At 42.8% G+C, this 18818-nt stretch overlaps 1 protein-coding gene across 14 annotated transcripts in view; it reads left to right on the top strand.

The window, feature by feature from the left end:
* The window catches only part of DUS2 (dihydrouridine synthase 2), a 1383726-nt gene that overhangs the window by 636291 nt on the left and 728617 nt on the right, over nucleotides 1-18818 (top strand). For 13 of the 14 annotated variants that reach the window (XM_073605117.1, XM_073605124.1, XM_073605120.1 and 10 more), the window contains one exon: nucleotides 13335-13382. The exons of the other annotated variant lie outside the window; for it this stretch is intronic. In XM_073605117.1, the coding sequence (XP_073461218.1) occupies nucleotides 13335-13382 (48 nt within the window). The remainder of the gene's footprint in view (nucleotides 1-13334; nucleotides 13383-18818) is intronic. 14 annotated transcript variants of the gene reach the window in all.

Below are 18818 nucleotides of genomic sequence, written 5' to 3'. Positions count from 1 at the left end.
TATCTGTGTGCTAAGTATACCATTTTTGTTTTACATAGGGGAGAAAAGACTCGGAGCACACCCCTCATCCGAGGAGACCAGAGCCCCCCCCCCCTCTGGAAGAAGGGGAAATCCCCCCAACACAAGATGAGCAGGAGGAAGAAGACGTGGTGGAAGTAGTCACCACAACAGGTGAGTGTCTGCGACCACAGGCTCAGATAAGAGATGGATGGCGGCATATTTTTTAAACCTAATTTATTTTGGGGTTCCTCTCTTTTTAGGTGATCGTGAGGTTGTGGATGAAGATCCTTTCACATCCGAAAGTGCCCAGATCCTGATCGGGGAGATCATGGGGTGTAATTTACAATTGGAAAACATCAAGCAAAACATCAATGATGTTATTCCAAAATATAAAAACATCATTGATGTTTTGGGGCGAGTTTAAAGCCCCTCCAAATCACTTTCTTTTGTGTGCTACAATGTGCGAAATGTTTTTGTGATTTTTCCCAAAGCCAAATTTGGAGGATGCACACAGTGTGTCAACATGTGCTATCTGCCATCACGGGAGATCAATGGACGCGTTTTGGGGGTGCAACCCCTTCCTCAATAATAAAGTAGCTGTGAGGAAGGGCTTTCTCCCCCAAAACACGTCCCTTGATCCCCCGTGATGGCAGCTAGCACATGTTGACATTGGGAAATTTGTGTGCATCTTCCAAATTTGGCTTTTCCTGGGGTGATTTCCCCCCATCTGAACGCAATATCAAACACAGTTCCTAAATACTCATGTCTGATATTGCCTTCAAGTTCTACCAAATGTGAACTTTGTAAGATCAAGATTTGTGTCTTTCTTGTGGGTTTTACACAGGCCTGTTTTCTATAAAATGCACATTTTGATTTTGGATAATGACACCACAAAAATTGTTATACAACAAACATGTTGGTTTGTCAGAAAAACCTTGGGTAAATGCACATGTGATTGTGCAGGTATTAAAAAGATTGCTCATCAAGAATGTGTGGATTATTGTCTCAACGCTACAACACTTTTGGGGTGATGTAATTGTTGTTTTATGAGAAAATGGGGGTTATTTCCTAAGGGCAAATCCTCTTTGCACTACAAGTGCAGTTTAAGTGCAGTTGCAAGTGCAGTTGCAAGTGCACTAGTAGTGAAAAGTGTCTTTGCATTTAGTAAATAACAGCCAACAGTGCTTTGTATAAGGTTACACAATCACGACATTTTCTGCACTCCACACATTTCTGTCAGGGTCAGCTAAAACAAACACAAGCAGTAAATGTCCACAAAGAAGAGCCTGGGGGGAGATGCCTGTCGAGAACTTGAGGTCCTGCAGACTTCTCCCTGTGGCCAAATACCGCAGGGTAGCGACCAACCTCTGCTCCGGAGTGATGGCTTGCCTCATGCAGGTATCCTGACTGCTGATATAAGGGGTCAGCGAAGCCAACAAACGGTGAAATACGGGGTCCGTCATCCTGAGAAAGTTCCTGAAATCATCAGGATTATTCTCACGGATCTCACGGAGCAAAGGCATATGAGAGAACTGGTCACGCTGAAGCAACCAATTCTTGGTCCATGAACTCCTCCCCACCCTGTTCATGGACTGGACTTGTGTCAAGGTCAGGACCCCAACACCAAGCCCCCGCACAGCACGAACTCTACGGGGAGTACGCATACAAAACATGGCTAGAAAACGGTCGGCTGCTCAGAATGAAATAACAGAACGCACTGAAGAACAGCAAGGCCTGTGAAGAGCGACCTGAAAACCAGTAACGAACGAACAAGAATACAACGACTACTTAAAGTCACGCGGAACTTGCTTGCACGCACTGAAGAGCAGATACAAACCCACAAGCACAAACTGAACGGCAGAAAACGATCTGAAAGCCACGAGTCTGAAAAAGCGCGAATCGTCTCTCACCAAACTTTTACTAACACGAGATTAGCAAAAGGAGCCCAAAGGGTGCCGCGCTTGGTTCTGAACCGGCCTTTTCTAGTCTCGTCGTACGTGGTGTACGTGACCGCGTGGTTGTCGATCGGAGATTCCGACAACTTTGTGCGACCGTGTGTAGGCAAAACAAGTTTGAGCCAACATCCGTCGGAAAAAATCCTAGGATTTTGTTGTCGGAATGTCCGAACAAAGTCCGACCGTGTGTACGGGGCATAAGTGTTCTATAGTGAAACAAAATCATGTGAAAAAATTACTTAAAAAAATTCCTAAAAAAAATGTTACTGGCTACAATGTTACTTGAGAATTTCAATCTGCAACAATGTAGCAACCACCATACATATCCATATTGGTGCTAAAAATAATTAATAATTATCATTGAAACACTTAACCCCCTTAGACATCTTATATATAGGAATATCAATCAGTCCTTAATAGGAATATATCAGGTTGATGTTGACACAAATCTTCTTTATGGGGAGAGACACACTGATAATCCTCCTTCTCACAGAATTAATAGAAAAGGCCGCTTACTGGATTAGATGGATCTCAGGTTAGTGAGATCAAATGAGCATGTTGCATTAGCCTGCCGGCCTCTTAGATTATCACCTGGGCGTTTTTCCTTGGAGGTTTCCTCAACCACTGCGCTCCGATCCCTTAGGCAGATCTATCCTCACTGCTACAATGTATTCGATTTCAAAATATTTAGCTCTTTAGTTCATCCATACAGAAGATACACCTCAGTGGGAACAAAGCGGAAAGGGCTCCATAGTGCAGATGTGTTTTATAGATTTATTCAAAATCTTTTTCACAGTCACTTAAAAAGATTCTTTTCACTGCAAATGTTCACAGCAAACGTACACAGCACATCAGGAACCACAAATCAAAAACTCCCAAGTACACACCAAACGGGAACCAGATAAAAAACAGGAACCAGATAAAAATAGCTAAAAATTCAGCATACATGCAGAGTGGGAGCAAACATGCTAACTGCATGGAGAAAGAACAGACAAACGTGATGGCGTCACAGCCTCTAGCTCCAGCCGACGCGTTTCCCCTAAACAGGCTTCCACTGGGAACGGAGACATGACTGAATGCTGACACATCGTGTTTTTATACTCACATGGCAGGAGACACCGGAAGTGACATTCCCACATCCACTTCCTGTGGTCATTTTATATGAAGTTATTTTTTCTTCAAAAACTGCTCACTAGAACCTAAAATCAATTTTTCTTCTTAACCCCTATGTAGGGAAGAAAGGAAAAATGCTCAAAAATAAGGAAGATTACAGAAAAAGTATTAAAAAATATTTAAAAAATCTTTTTTTCTTTCTTTTTTTCATATAAAGAAATCTTTCCTATTCTTTAAGAACACTTTCGTTTTTAAGATCGCACACAATTAACCCAAAGGGGGATCGCACATTTTATCTGCATACATATGCATATCTCTCCATATGTATAATTGGGCGTTCCTGATTCGCACCTCCATTTCTTACACATATATAAACCTTTAAATTACACATATAAAATTACTTTTAATAATAATCCTCTAGCTCACTTTAACAAAGTTCCTCTATGTGGTTATGCAGCAGTCTAACCAGAGAAATCAAAGGATCTTCATCAAAGGAACCAGACATTTTCTCATAACAGAGGAATTATATAACTTTTATATCACTAATTCCTTTTACATTGTATTCAATAAACACATTATGAATAAAAATACAAAAAGTTTAATTAAAATGTTTTTAAAATTATTTAGAAAATTATTTAAAAATTATTTAAAATTAGGAAGACTATCACCCATTATCTACTATCAATGTAGCAATTGATATCCCATTCCACGTTAAGTCCTAGGGGTTTATAACATTGGAGGTCGTATATCCATCTGGTTTCATGTCAAGAGATGGACCTTCTTATATTACTTCCTCTCCAATGGGGGGTGTACTTTTCTATCGCTATTACTTTCAAAAGTGTTGTATTTCTGTTGCGATGTATTCTAAAGTGTTTTGAAACACTATGTCCTACAAAGCCCCTTCTAATATTTCCTAAATGTTCCCCTATTCTGATGTTGAGGGCCCGGGTGGTCCTCCCCACGTACTGTAACCCGCAGGGGCAGATTAACAAATAGACCACTCCCACTGTGCTACATGTGATAAAATTCTTGATGTCATATGTTTTAGTGGTTACATTGGAGGAGAAGGTTGAAGTTTTAATCGTCTAGGAGGTTTTGCATACCTTACACCTCCTACAGGGAAAAAACCCTTTTAAATTTCCAAACATGCTTATCTTAGGAGGACATTCAATAGCGCTTGGTGCCAGTTTATCTTTCAGCGTTTGGTTTTTCCTGAATATAATATTGGGTCTGACGGGAAGGACAGGGCCCAGAATTTCATCTCCCCTCAGAATATTCCAATGCTTTTTCATAACTTTATTAACCCACCTATACTGTGTTATTTCTGCCTTCCTTCACGTTGGTTCTAGGTTTCAGAAGTTGCTCTCTTTCAATATTAGCTATTTTAACCAGCTCTTCTTCCAACATGTCAGACCTATATCCTTTATCTTCAAAACGCTTTTTAAGAACCCCTGCTTGGTCTCGATAATCCTCAATCTGAGAGCAATTCCTTCGCACCCTCTAGAATTGGCCCTTAGGTATAGCTTTCAGCCAATTTGGATGGTGGCAGCTCCCAATAGAAATGTAACCATTCCTTATCGGTTGTTTTAAAAAACGTTTTAGTGAGTAATTGCCCCTCATTTTTGGTAATCGTGAGATCCATAAAGTTGACTGAAGTTGTGCTATATTCGTTTGTGAAATTAATGCCCCATTTGGTAGAATTAACCATAGCCATAAAAGATTTCAGCGATTCTGCGTCCCCCTTCCACAGAAAGAAGGCATCATCAATAAATCTTCGCCAAAAAAGTAGCCGGGGACATTCCCATGCGAATATGTGGTCATTTTCCCACAACGCCATAAATCTATAAATTATTCCGTTCTTGGAACTTTGTAAAACCAGTAAATCCAGACCCGGGTCCAGACATTCAGTGGTGTCATTCATTCACACCCATGCACCCATGTTAAAATTTTAATTGAACTAAGTATTTGCTATCTGACTCAATTTGTATATCATATATTGTTATCAAGAGCCAAGTAAATATAGAGGGTGATCGTGATAGGCCCCACCAAAGCCTCAGTCCCATTAAAATTCAAATAATATGAGTGGAATAACCAAAAAACCTTAAAATCTTTATATGTATTGGTTAACTTTAAAAAAAAAAGGTGAGGGGGAAGGGAGAGAAACAAGCAACATAAAAAAAAAAATGAGGATAAGTCCATTGTTGTGTATGGAGTTGGTATTACGTGGGAGGTTGCTGGGGTCCAGAAGGCCCAATTTAGTCAGGATATCCTGACCTTCTGAGATAGTAGTGGCGACGTAGGTAGTGCCATTGTGGGGAATAATTAATTTGAATGGGAATCCCAATTTGTACCGAATTCTTGCTGTGGAGAGCACAGATGTGATTTCTCTCATTTTTGTCCAATGTCCAATGTGGCTTGGGAGATATCTGGATAAATCTGTAGCTGTATTCCCTCTAATGTGATGTTTCTGATGCCACGTGCTGCCCGCATTATTTCTTCTTTGACTAAAAAGTCTTTCATACATAATATAATGTCTCTGGGCGGGGGGGCGTTTGGCCCTTAGTTTTTGATAAAGGAATGTACTCACTGCTTTTTGCTGAGGCTATGTCCTGCTGTTGAAGGTCTATTGCGGGGGGGGCAGATGTGGTGGGCTGGGGGCCAGCTGCATTTTTCACCATGCTGCCCCGCTCCTGTGATCTCAGGCAATGGTGAGTAAGTGATTTCTGGCTGCCCCGACATCATCTTTTCCCTGTATTCGGCATGCAGAAGTTCTTTTATGTAAGAGTGCTTCTTTTACAGGCTGTTTTCAGCGGTATAATGTCCCTAGTTCTGTGGCTGAGAGTCGTGTATGCTGGAGCTCTCGTTAGATGTGACCGCTCCACTCCATCCATGCTGCGCATGCGCCCCTAGAGACCAAACTTTTAAGATGTCTCATGTGCAATTGCCATTTACAGGGAACTAGCTATTTGATGCTTCCATTACTAAGGATGCCTCAGGAGAAAAGTGCTTTCTTCTCTCTGCGATGGGGAACCAAGGTCCTCTTCCCACAAGGGGCACACTCATTTTGTCCTTACATACATTCCTTTCACTCTGTACAGGACAATTAAAATATCTTACTTGTATAGGTTATACCTACCTTCAGGTGAATAGACGCTGGCAAAATCTTTACTGGGAATGCCTCCCCAGTGTATCCTCATAAAATCCCACCCACTCCATGGAACTTAGGTGTCCTTAGGTGATGGACCATTTCTACTACGGAGAAGTTTCTTCGCCAATGTTTTTAAATGTTTCTTCAGTACATTCAGCTATATCTTGGGAATAGACAGTTCCAAGGGTAGCCACGGCACTCTGTAGTAAATTCCCAGGTGCTCACCCACATATATAAATCCATACAAGTCCAAACTGATTTAGAGGCACTCAAGGGTCTTGCGGAGGAGGAAGATCAAAAACAGCAGTGTTTTTATTGTCAGCGTTTTGATGAAGCTCGGTCCATCTTTCTCGAGAGGAATATGGACTGAGCTTCATTGAAACGTTGACATTACAAACACTGCTGTTTTTTACCTTCCTCCTCAGCAACACCCATGAGTGCCTCTAAACCAGTTTTGGATTCATCTTGAGAATAGAAATTGGAAGGCCTGGAAAAAAAAAAAAATGTTTTTTTTTTTTTTCAAAGCTGGTTTTTGTTTTTTCTGGAAAAATTGAAAAAAAAGTGTGGAATATGTTCTTTTACAATGATCATCTTTGACATGGTATTCAAACTATCTAACCTGAAGACCTTAACCACTTAAGGACCGAACCTCTTTTTGAGATTTTTGTTTACAAGTTAAAAGCAGGTTTTTTTTTTGCTAGAAAATTACTTAAAACCCCCAAACATTATACATTTTTTTCTAACACCCTAGAGAATAAAATGGTGATCGTTGCAATACTTTTTGTCACACCATATTTGAGCAGCGGCCTTACAAGCGCACTTTTTTGAATAAAAAAATAAGACAACAGTAAAGTTAGCCCAATTTTTTTTATTTTGTGAAAGATAACATTACGCTGAGTAAATTGATACCCAACATGTCACGCATGTCAAACTTTTACCCGTAAAAATCTCCATAGGTGACATTTAAAAAATTCTACAGGTTGCATGTTTTGAGTTACAGAGGAGGTCTAGGGCTATAATTATTGCTCTCGCTCTACCGATCGCGGCGATACCTCACATGTGTGGTTTGAACACCATTTTCACATGCGGGCGCTATTCACGTATGCGTTCGCTTCTGCACGTGAGCTCGGCGGGACGGGACGCGTTTTTAAATTTTTTTTTACCTTATTTAGTTTACCTTTTTATTTTTACACTGTTCTTTTAAAAAAAAAATTGTCACGTTTATTCCTTGTAATAGAAAAAAAAAGCATGACAGGACCTCTTAAATATGAGATCTGGGGTCAAAAAGACCTCAGATCTCATATTTACACTAAATTGCAATAATAAAAAAAAGTAATAATTTTGTCATTTAAAAAAAAAATGGCCCTTTAAGAGCTATGGGCGCAAGTGACATTTTGACGTCGCTTCCGCCCTGCAATGCTATGGAGATGGGTGGGGGCCATCTTCCCTCACTCGTCTCCATGCCACAGAGGTGAAAGGATCCGATCACGGCGGAGGGCACCGCAGCGTGGCGGGGGGGGGCCCTCTCCCACCCCTGATGAAAGCGATCTCATGGCGAATCCACCGCAAAGACCACTATTATCAGAAACTGGACCACCGGCGGAACACAAGGCTGGTTATGGCAGCAGCTAGATATCCCTCTTCAAAGTAAGGACGTAACTCGGCATGTGGTGGTCCGGAAGTGGTTAAAGCGGAGTTCCAGTCTGGAGAAAAGAAAATTTAAAGTCAGCAGCTACAAATACTGTAGATGCTAACTTTTTAAATAACAAAAAACGGGGATTTTCGGGACTTCTGGTGAGTGGGAATGATTAAATGATAAGTCGGTTTTGAAAAGGATACCTTTATTGTCAAAAAGCATCACAGCATAACATAAATGCAATGAGTAAATATGCAATCACATGTTAAAAACCATGTATGGTGAAAACAGTAATGCAGCATGGCAGGCCCATAGTATGGTAAATGGTAAGATCTTCCATATGGAAACAAAATAAGATCACAGAAATCTAGTACATACAGTATAATAAAATCAGTAGATCATCTACAGAGTAGGTGCATCCAGTAGTTATGGCGCGTTTTGTGTATATAAAATTACACTCTTCAGGGACAGGTGCACTTGGGTCTACAACAAAACACGTGTAGCAATACTCACGGTGGAGCTGCTGGTTTAAGCGGGCCTGTCCTCTTTGCTCTACACCCTTCTTAAATTGTTCACTCCCCTTGACACAACTGTAATGCAGTGTTGAAATAATATAAGCATTAACTTTAACCCACAATATACACTTACAATTAGGTTTACCTTTACCTGGGTACTGGTAGCTCCACCTGTAGGAGAAATAACAACACTGCACACAAACTTCAATAATGACCAAAAATAACTTCTTTCTTTGAATAAGTAATATATTTATATAAAGAGTTATTTCAATAAATATACTATCACACCAACGTAGTGCAAAAGTATAAGGAATGATATGACAATCACAGAAAATATATATATATATATTGGTATGAATCTATACCCGGGAGCTCCCCTTAATCTAAACCTTAAAGTCACTATACTAAAATGCAGGGCCCTGCAATGAAAAAGGCAGTCCAGACGTCTTCAGTCTTCGCTAGCTTTTATAATTGTAATCCGTATAGGGGGTTCCTCTTGTGTGCTATGTAGTGTAGTATAACACACTAAAACAATTGTAATCCAAATGAGTGACTAGATGTCTTTTTATGAAGAAACAAAACATCTAACATCCGCTCTTGAACGCTGAAGTCTATTTGGATGTAATACTCTCAGACTTAACTTGTTCCGTGGGACTATCAGTCCCAGCAACACTCTGTACAGTTCTAAAGATGTGTGTGTAATACTCAATTAAACTTGTGGGTATCAACCCTCTCACCACACGGGATCCAGGCAGGTGGATGTCTCCGGTTGAGCAGTTCTCAGTTCCGTATGGAGACACCACCACGCCGTCACACTGTTCCGTTCACAAATGACCGGGAGTCTTCAGTTATCTCCCCACGGGTCTTCCGGAACAATCGCGTCTCTTGTCCAGTTCACTGCGATGCAAATGGCAGGATACCGCAGCTGCTCCGCTCCTTCGCAAAGTAGGCCGCAACCCTGTGGGACACACACACCCACAGAGTCCTGCTGACAGGCCACGTGTCCCAGGACCAAGAGAGCTAAAATGGCTGCTGCTTACCCTTTTATATCCTCCCACAATGCAGTTCAGTTCTGACTTTGTCCAGGAGCATTGTGGGTGGGTCAAAGATACAGTTCCGAAGTAAACAGTGAATCACTTCCATGTCACTTAATCCTGAGACGTAAACTTATTGTGCTTTATCAATTGTCCACAAGATGGCACTAACACAACTATTGTACTAAATAATACACATAAAGCTAGAAACAACAGTTGTCAGCGCTACACACAAATAAATAAATATGTAGCATGGTTGAAACCATATATGGGAGAAGTATATACATATAGGGAGAGAATTGTAAACTCATCCCTATGGATACTTACAAGCCTGTAGAGTCTGAATCTGTGCATCCAGACAGAGAGGGCTGCCAAAGGTATCAGAGGTCAGAACCCAGCATTGAAAAGACTGGGCGCATACCATGATCCCAACAGAGATGAAAAAAACATAGCCAAATGGTGGTAGGTGTGGGTTCAAATTCTAGAAATTAAGTTCAATAGGTGCATTGTAAATACGTATTAACCACTTGCCGACCGCCGCATGTACATTTACGTCGGCAGAATGGCATGGCTGGGCGTACAGGTACGTCCCTTTGAATTTGCCGCTGTGCGGTCACGTGCGCGCCGCCGGCGGCAGCTCCGTGAGTCGGATCGCGGGTCCCACGGACTCGATCACCGCGGGGCTACCGCGATTGTCTCACGGAGCTGTAGAACGGGGAGATGCTAATGTAAACAAGCATCTCTCCGTTCTGCCTAGTGACACTGTCACTGATCATAGCTCCCTGTGATCGGGAGCTATGATCAGTGAAGTGTCGTTCTTAGCCCATCCCCTTAACAGTTAGAAACACTCCCCAGGACACACTTAACCCCTCCCAAGCCCCCTAGTGGTTAACCCCTTCACTGCCAGTGTCATTTTTACAGTAATCAATGCAATTTTATAGCACTGATTGCTGTAAAAATGACAATGGTCCCAAAAATGTGTCAAAATTGTCTGATGTGTCTGCCATAATGTTGCAGTCACAATAAAAATCGCAGATCACCGCTATTACTATTAAAAAATACAAATTATTAATAAAAATGCCATAAAACTAATCCCTATTTTGTAGATGCTATAACTTTTGCGGAAACCAATCAATAAACGCTTATTGCGATTTTTTTTGATTTTTTTTTACCAAAAATATGTGGAAGAATACGTATCGGCCTAAACTGAGGGGAAAAAAAAAATTATATATGTTTTTTGGGGATATTTATTATAGCAAAAAGTAAAAAATAATGTGTTTCTTTTCAAAATTGTCGCTCTATTTTTGTTTATAGCACAAAAAATAAAAACCGCAGAGATGATCAAATACCACCAAAAGAAAGCTCTATTTGTGGGGGAAAAAAAGAACGTCAGTTTTGTTTGGGAGCCATGTCGCACAACCGCGCAATTGTCAGTTAAAGCGACGCAGTGCCGAATCGCAAAAAGTGCTTTGGCCAGCAAAATGGTCCGGGGCTTAAGTGGTTAAAGTGTACCACTAATGAAATATAATAGAAACCCAACACCACAAATCCATATAAAGGATATGAATGTGATATAATGAATGGGCTAGAGGGACTATAGCCCCAGTAAGGATGTGGGTGAAAAAACACATCATGAAAGGAAATGGGGAAAAAAGAAAAGTGTGAAAAATGACAACTAAATACTAAAGGGGCATAGGTATCAACAAGGTAAGCAGATACATTAACTTATGTAGTGGTAAAAAATATTTTTATATGTAGTCCATGGAAGTGCAATGAGAGACAGGACATGCTGCCTGGTGGAAAGGCTGACAGTGAATGGGAACACTATATGTGCACAGAGTAATTAGTGGGCTCCTCCCAGCGTCACACAGGTACAACAATTAGGAAAGGGAACATACCTGCCAGAGGGGCAACCGCCGCTCATCCAGCTGGGCATACTCCCATCCGTGTGTTGACGCTGATGGAAAAACACAAACACCAGTGCCGAGACACACAAATGACATCATGCGCATGGTGTGGCACCGATGCCAGGAGAGACCAGCCCGCCCAGACCACCCTGTCCAGGGATCCCACTATGTCGGCACCCCAAGCCGATTTGTCCATCGGCTTCGGGTGCAGGCGCCGGCATTGCAAGCAAGGGAAAACGGCAGTGAAGCCTTTAGGCTTCACAGCCAGTTTCCTACTGCGCATACGCAAGTTGCACTGCTCTTTCTGAATGGTCCCACCATTTTCTGGGATGCAGCAAGGGGAAGGAGGTGGGGTCAGGCATGCCGCAGATTGCCCTATACGGCGATCTTACCAGGAAGTGGAAGCAAGTACCTGTCAAAAACAGGTACCCACTCACCCCAAAAAGTGCGAACAAGCGGAGCTTCACCTTTTGGGTGGAGCTCCGTTTTAATGAAAGATTTCTGAAATGAAAAAGGCTTTAATTATTGCAAGTTCTCTTAGCTAAAAACAAGCAAATCCTTATACACAATTCAAGTAGCACTGTACTTCTCAAACAAGAGAAATGCATTTCTGCTACTGGGGGCACTGCAGTGGAAAGTTTATTTATTAAAACGCTTAACCTACGCAGTCTTACCCGAAGGCCTTGATGCACAAAAACAAAAGGACATTGACATTAAAAAAAACCTTAAAGCGGGGGTCCACCTATCTATCGTTTTTTTTTTTTTTTGGAGTTCATTCACAAACTTTTCTTCTCATGATTATCTACTCACATGTTCTGTGTAATAAGTCCGCCTGTGTCCGATTTTGTTGTAAAGAATAACTTATAAAATTCACTGAAGGCGGTTTCCATCTTCATTGTGGGCATTTGAAGCCCACAAGCATGTATTTCCTGGATGCAGTGAATGCTGTGCTCCCAGCATTCACCGAGATGTTGTGATGACGGTGTTGCACAATGCATGCTGGGAAGCCTGAGACTAGCTCCCAGGGGACTGTGGGAGGTCTGGGAGAGGCTAGAAACACGCTTACTCCCATGGGAGGAAAACCAGGAAGTGCTAAGAAGATTAGAAAAAAAAGGTTATTACGGCGATTTAATTTTTTTTACACAGCATGTGAGCATCTAGGCAAGGAAGAGAATGCATAGAGATAATGTTCAAAATTTGGGTGGAACCCCGCTTTAAGAGAACCAACAAACCAGCATAGCATGATACAGAATAAAAGCCAGGGAGTCTGTCCATCACAACCCAATTAAAAATTAGGTGACTCCAAAAGTTTGTACAAAAAGTACGGTTTTCAATTTCTTTCGAAATTTCAAAAAGTCATTCTCAAGTCTCAGTTTCAGAGGCAAGGAGTTCTAAAATTCAGCTCCTTGTACTTCACTCGTTCTCCCTCCGCATGTTTTCTTTTTAAATTTTGGAATCTTCAGTATGGCCAAGTTTGCCGATCTCAAGGATTGGGTAGGCACATACTTGACAAATTTTTCCTTCAGATACTCTGGGCTATATCCATGCAGTGCCTTATGGACAAGTCTTCTGGTTTTAAACAGAACCCATTCTTTCACGGGCAGCCATTGGCAGTTATGGAAAATATGATTTTAGATTACATTGTATTTTTGCTTAAAGCCCAACTCCAGGAAAATAAAAATATAAAATCTACCCTTGCAGTGGTCCCCTCCTACCTTAATCTAGGGGAGGAGGATTAAGGTGTAAATACCTTTACTGCTGTCTCCAGCAGCCTTCCTCCAGTGCTACAACCAGTCCCCAACAGCTGCTTCTCCCCAGCATACTATACAGGGATATTGTTCTTGTATGGTACGTGATGATCTATCCACAACATACCTATCCTACAATCTCCCTGGCATGAAATTAACCTTTTGCAGTAAGAGGTGGAGCCTGCTGCAAGGGTGGATGTTTTTTTCTTGGAATTGGACTTTACACTGTAAGTCTCTTATTAATATTTTAAATATTAATTATTATGTATTTGTTTTAGGGTGGCATGGGTGCAGCACTTCTGTCAAGTCCTGAGAAAATTGAGGAAGTAAGTTACATATAGAACTATTTTCTGAACAAAAAATAAATTGTACCGTTTTTAGATTTCTTAACCTATTAGCAATTTTTGTCTAGTTTCTTAAGGTTGCTATTATGTAGATTGGCTGATCTTCTAATTCAGAAACATGGGATATTTTGTTGTCTGAGGCAATCCTGATAATTTTACAGAGGATAAAAAATGCATTCCGGGTTAATAGTGCATATCTTGGTATTTATTGACCATTATAGCATTTCTTTAAAGAAAATATAAGCCATAAATGACATTTAGGGGGACGTACTAAACAGCATATTGGGATGATTGGATTATTGGCTGCAATACTCAGGACTCTCTCTAGATGTCAGTGTACTTTATACACACATATACGGTAATAGCTCTGTTGTTGCTCAAAATATGTTATTTTTTTCTGCATTGCTTGATACAATGTTGCAAGAAGCAGTTGCTAATGTTTAACTGTTTACTTGCTGATATATATGCAGATGTACAACAGGATCGTAGTAAATTATACAGAAGTAATGGAAAAATTACATTTGACCTGTTTTTGATGGGAATATGGGTAGAATTATTATTTTTCTTGGGGATTATGGGTGAAATATCAATCAATATATTTAACCTATTTCTGATAATTTGCATAGAATTATTTTTCTACATGGTGATTATGGGTAGAATATCATGTTTACACCTAACAAGGAACATATATAATCCATTTCTGATAGGAATATGCACATAGTTATTTTTCTACATGGGGATTATGGGTGGAAAATTACAGTTAGCCATACCTAGGAACATATTTAACCAATTTCTGATAAGAATATGCATATAATTATTTTTCAACATGGGGATTATGGGAGGAATATCATACTTAAACATACTTAGGAACATATTCTTATCAGAAATGAGTTATATATGTTCCTTGTTAGGTGTAAACATGATATTCCACCCATAATCCCCATGTAGAAAACTAATTATATGCACATTCTTATCAGAAATAGGTTAAATATGTTCCTAGGTATATTCCACCCATAATCCCTGTGACAGATCCTATCCCACACTCCGCTGAGTGCTTCCATCAGTAATACAGCTTCCTCCAGTTGACCATCAGTCCGTCTCCGCAGGTCAATGTGATCAGCTCTTTCAAGGATCATGTATTGTGCAGAATTAACAACCAAGAATAGTCTTTGGGCAAGTCCAAGAAAACAGTCTCTCAAAAATGTAACAAAAAAAGATTAATAAAGCAATACCAAATAACAGGGTGGATGTGGACAGAAAAGGTCTCTACAGCCAGTGTCTGCAACAGCGCCCCCCCGTCCCATAGTCTGGCAGACCCAACTAGATCCACCACGGGTCAGCTTGGGGCTGTCCGGGAGAGTCTTATAGTTCAGTTTGCCGGGAAAGTCCATCAGCGTTCCCATTCTGCTTTCCTGGCTGATACTGGATGGTAAAATTGTAAGGCTGCAGGGCCAAGCTCTATCATAACAAACGTCCATTATACCCGGAAACCCCATTAAGCCAGATTAATGGATTGTGGTCGGTGAGCACTGTAAAAGATCGTCCATAGAGATAAGATTGGAATTTCTTGAGAGCCCACACCAGCGCCAAACACTCCTTCTCCACGGCTGCATGACCGACTTCCCTTGGTAGCAGCTTCCGACTAATGTAGGCCACTGGGTGCTCACTGCCATCAGGTCCTACTTATCTCAGTACTGCCCCGTGCCCGAATGTAGAGGTTTCTGTGTGGACACAAAAACATTTGGTTGGGTCAGGGGCAGCTAGAACAGGAGCTGAAGTTAGTGCATTCTTTAATCGTTGGAAGGCAGCTTCACACTCTGGGGACCACAGTACCTGTCAGGGAAGGTGCTTCTTAGTCAGGTCTGTCAGGGGCTTAGCGATGGAACTATATTGCGGGACAAACTTCCTATAGTACCCAGCTGTGCTGAAGAATGCCAGGACCTGGATTTTAGTACGGGGGATCGGCCACTTGGCAACTGCCTCAATCTTAGCAGGCTCGGGTCGTTGTCCGCTGCCTACTCGATGTCCAAGGTACTGTACCTTGGACATTCCTATGCTGCATTTGTCTGGATTAAGGGTTAGTCCTGCAGCCTTGATGCGGTCTAACACGACACCCAGGTGAACCAGATGGTCCTCCCAGGTATCACTGTAGATCGCAGTGTCGTCCAGATATGCATAAGCATAGTCCTGGAGGCCATCGAGGAGTTGGTCTACCATCCTCTGGAAAGTTGCCGGTGCATTCTTCATCCCAAATGGCATTACTTTAGATTGGTATATGCCAAATGGGGTAATGAACACCGATTTCGGAATAGATTCCGCATCCAGAGGAATTTGCCAGTACCCTTTGCATAGGTCAAGGGTTGTCAGGAATTTTCCCCGAGCAATGCGATCTAACAGATCATCCACCTGGGGCATAGGGTAAGCGTCAGTGGTGGTGCACTTATTTAATCTGCGGTAGTCTACGCAGAAGCGAGTCGTGCCATCTTGCTTTGGTACAACGACCACCGGGGAAGCCCAGGGGCTGCTGGATGGCTCAATGACTCCCAACTCAAGCATCTCCTTAATCTCATGACGCATTCCCTCTCTCACTGTGTCAGATATCCGGTAAGCTGCCTGTCTTAGTGGCAGTTGTCCCGGGTCTCCACTCGGTGCACTGCCATAGTAGTGTACCCAGGGACTGTGGAGAACATTTCCCTTCTCTGACTAAGGACCTGTCTAGCTTGTTCTCTCTGCGTTGGCCCTAGCTGGTCGTCAAGCTTTATCGTCCCTATCCCTGCAGTAATTTTATTTAGCTCCGGGAGCACCAGCAGGGGAAGGTTCTCAGAATCCTCCACAGCTGGAGCACATATAGCGGCTATCTCTCCTGATCTATCCCAGTATGCTTTCAACATGTTCACATGAACGGTCCGTCGGACTCTTTCATCCGAACATTTAGCCACTAGGTAGGTTGTGTCACAGAGCTTTTCCACAACCCAAGTGGCCTGTAACTTGTCCTGCTTGGTTGGCCTGAGGGCAAGAACCTTCTGCCCAACCTCCAGAGTGCAGTTTCGAGCAGTACGATCATACCATCATTTCTGCCGCCTTTGGGCAGCCCGAAGGTTCTCTTGGACAGTGTCCGTGAGCTCCTACAGTCTGTCCCTAAACTCAAGAACGTATACTATGATAGAGGACATTTGGGGATCAATTCCCCCTACCCAGTGGGCTCTGGCTAGATCTAGGGGCCCCCTCACCCGCCTCCCATACAGTAACTCAAACGGGGAGAACCCGGTAGATTCCTGCGGCACCTCCCGATAAGCAAAGAGAAGGTGCGGCAGATATCTCTCCCAATCCCTGTGAGAGGTTGCAAATGTCCTAAGCAGCTGTTTCAGTGTTCCACTGAACCTTTCACACAGTCCGTTGGTCTGGGGGTGATAAGGAGAGCTCTGTAGGGGCTTTATCCCACATAGCCTCCATAACTGCTGAGTGAGCTCAGCAGTGAACTGGGTCCCCTGGTCAGAGATGATTTCCCGAGGAAACCCACCCTGGCAAAGATCCGGAGCAAGGCATCAGCCACAGCTTCTGTGTGGATATTTGCCACGGGAATGGCCTCCGGGTACCGGGTGGCATAATCCACCAAGGACTAGGTCAGGGCAATGGTCCAACCAGGTCTATGGCAACGCGGCTAAAGGGTTCATCAATGATCTGTAAAGGGTGTAGGGAGCTTTTAGTGGTCCCCCATGCTTACCCACCCGCTGGCATGTTTCACAGGTCCGGCAATACTGTCGGACATCCCCTGTAATCCCTGGCTAAAAAAAACGACTGAGTCAGACAGTGTAGGGTCCGTGACATCCCCAGGTGTCCAGCTAAGGGTATGTCATGCTCAATGCGCAGCAGGTCATGCTGATATTTCTGCGGCACAACCAGCTGCCACTTGGGTGGATGGGAGGCTGCCTTGCCCTCAGTAACCCGATAGAGTAATCCCTGGACCCACTCTACCCGCTCCCCCTCCAACCCCCCCCCGGGGTCCAGTCCTGCTCTTTCCCTATAGTTAGCTAGGGAAGAGTCGCTGAGAGTTGCCTGTGCAAAGTCTTGGGGAGAAGCCCAAGTCTGGGTAGGAATAGCTGGGGTAGTACAATCTAGGTCAGGGGTGACAGGTCTTACCTGGGTCCCGTCCTCGAGTGAGAGCACCTCCATCCGGGCTTGCTGGCTGGTGGTAACAGGGCAGGCTTACGGGGATACATCCAGGGAGAAGGCTGAATTTAAACGTCCCAAATCGTTGCCCAGCAAAACCTCTGCAGGTAAGTGGCAGTGGGGACCCTCATAACACTTCCCCCGGCCACCCGCACAGCCACAGACCATCTCATCTGCTCTGCTGGGGTTATCATCCGGGACTGTATCAGGGTAATAGCAGCTCCCGTGTCCCGCAGTCCCTGGGCAGCCCGACCATTAATCCACACGGGTTGTCGATGGTGCAAACGATTATTCGGAGCGGCAGCTTGCACAGGGTCTGCCTCATGTAGAATTCCAATATTCTTCTCACTTGGGTAAGTCACATCATCTCTCTCCAGACAGTGTGCAGCAGCCTGCATAATCTTCAATAAATAAATAAATGATCAACTCTAAATTGCAGATACTCAAATGAAATGACGGTTTCTGCATAAACAATTCCAATGAAATATATAAAGTGCTCCATGTAAAAAATAAAAAATCCTGCATAAACAGTTCCAATAGATATTTAAAGTGCTACATGCAAAAACTTAAGTGCAAAAATTAATGTTCATAGAGTGGCGTCACCATCCAAAGTGTACATGTAAATAATGTTCAAATTCTTTCAAAGTGAAGAACTTCCACCATCCGTGATTTTTATTGTTATTATTATTATTATTATTATTAATAAACAGGATTTATATAGCGCCAACAGTTTACGCAGCGCTTTACAACATTAGGGAGGACAGTACAAGTACAATACAATTCAATACAGGAGGAATCATAGGGCCCTGCTCGTTAGAGCTTACAATCTAGGAGGGAGGGTCAAGTTATACAAAAGGGTAATAGCTGTGGGGGATGAGCTATTGGAGAAAATAGTGCAGTTGTTAGATGGAGGCAGGATAGGCTTCTCTGAAGAGGAAAGTTTTCAGGGATTGCCTAAATGTGGATAAATTTGGAGACAGTCTGACAGATTGGGGTAGGGAATTCCAGAGGATGGGCGAAGCTCAGGAGAAGTCTTGGAGGCGGATATGGGAGGAGGTGATGAGGGAGCTAGAGAGCAGGAGGTCCTGGGAGGAATGGAGAGGGCGATTAGGTTAGTATTTTGAGACTAGGCTAGTGATGTAGCTGGGGGCAGAGTTGTGGATGGCTTTTAACTTATTGTTAGTATTTTGAATTTAATTCGTTGGGCGAGTGGCAGCCAATGGAGGGATTGGCAGAGGGGGGTAGCAG

The sequence above is a fragment of the Aquarana catesbeiana genome, linkage group LG11 (assembly GCF_042186555.1).
Source record: "Aquarana catesbeiana isolate 2022-GZ linkage group LG11, ASM4218655v1, whole genome shotgun sequence".
Taxonomy (NCBI): domain Eukaryota; kingdom Metazoa; phylum Chordata; class Amphibia; order Anura; family Ranidae; genus Aquarana; species Aquarana catesbeiana.
The sequence above is the reverse complement of the archived record's forward strand: the minus strand, read 5'-3'. Positions and strand labels throughout refer to the sequence as shown.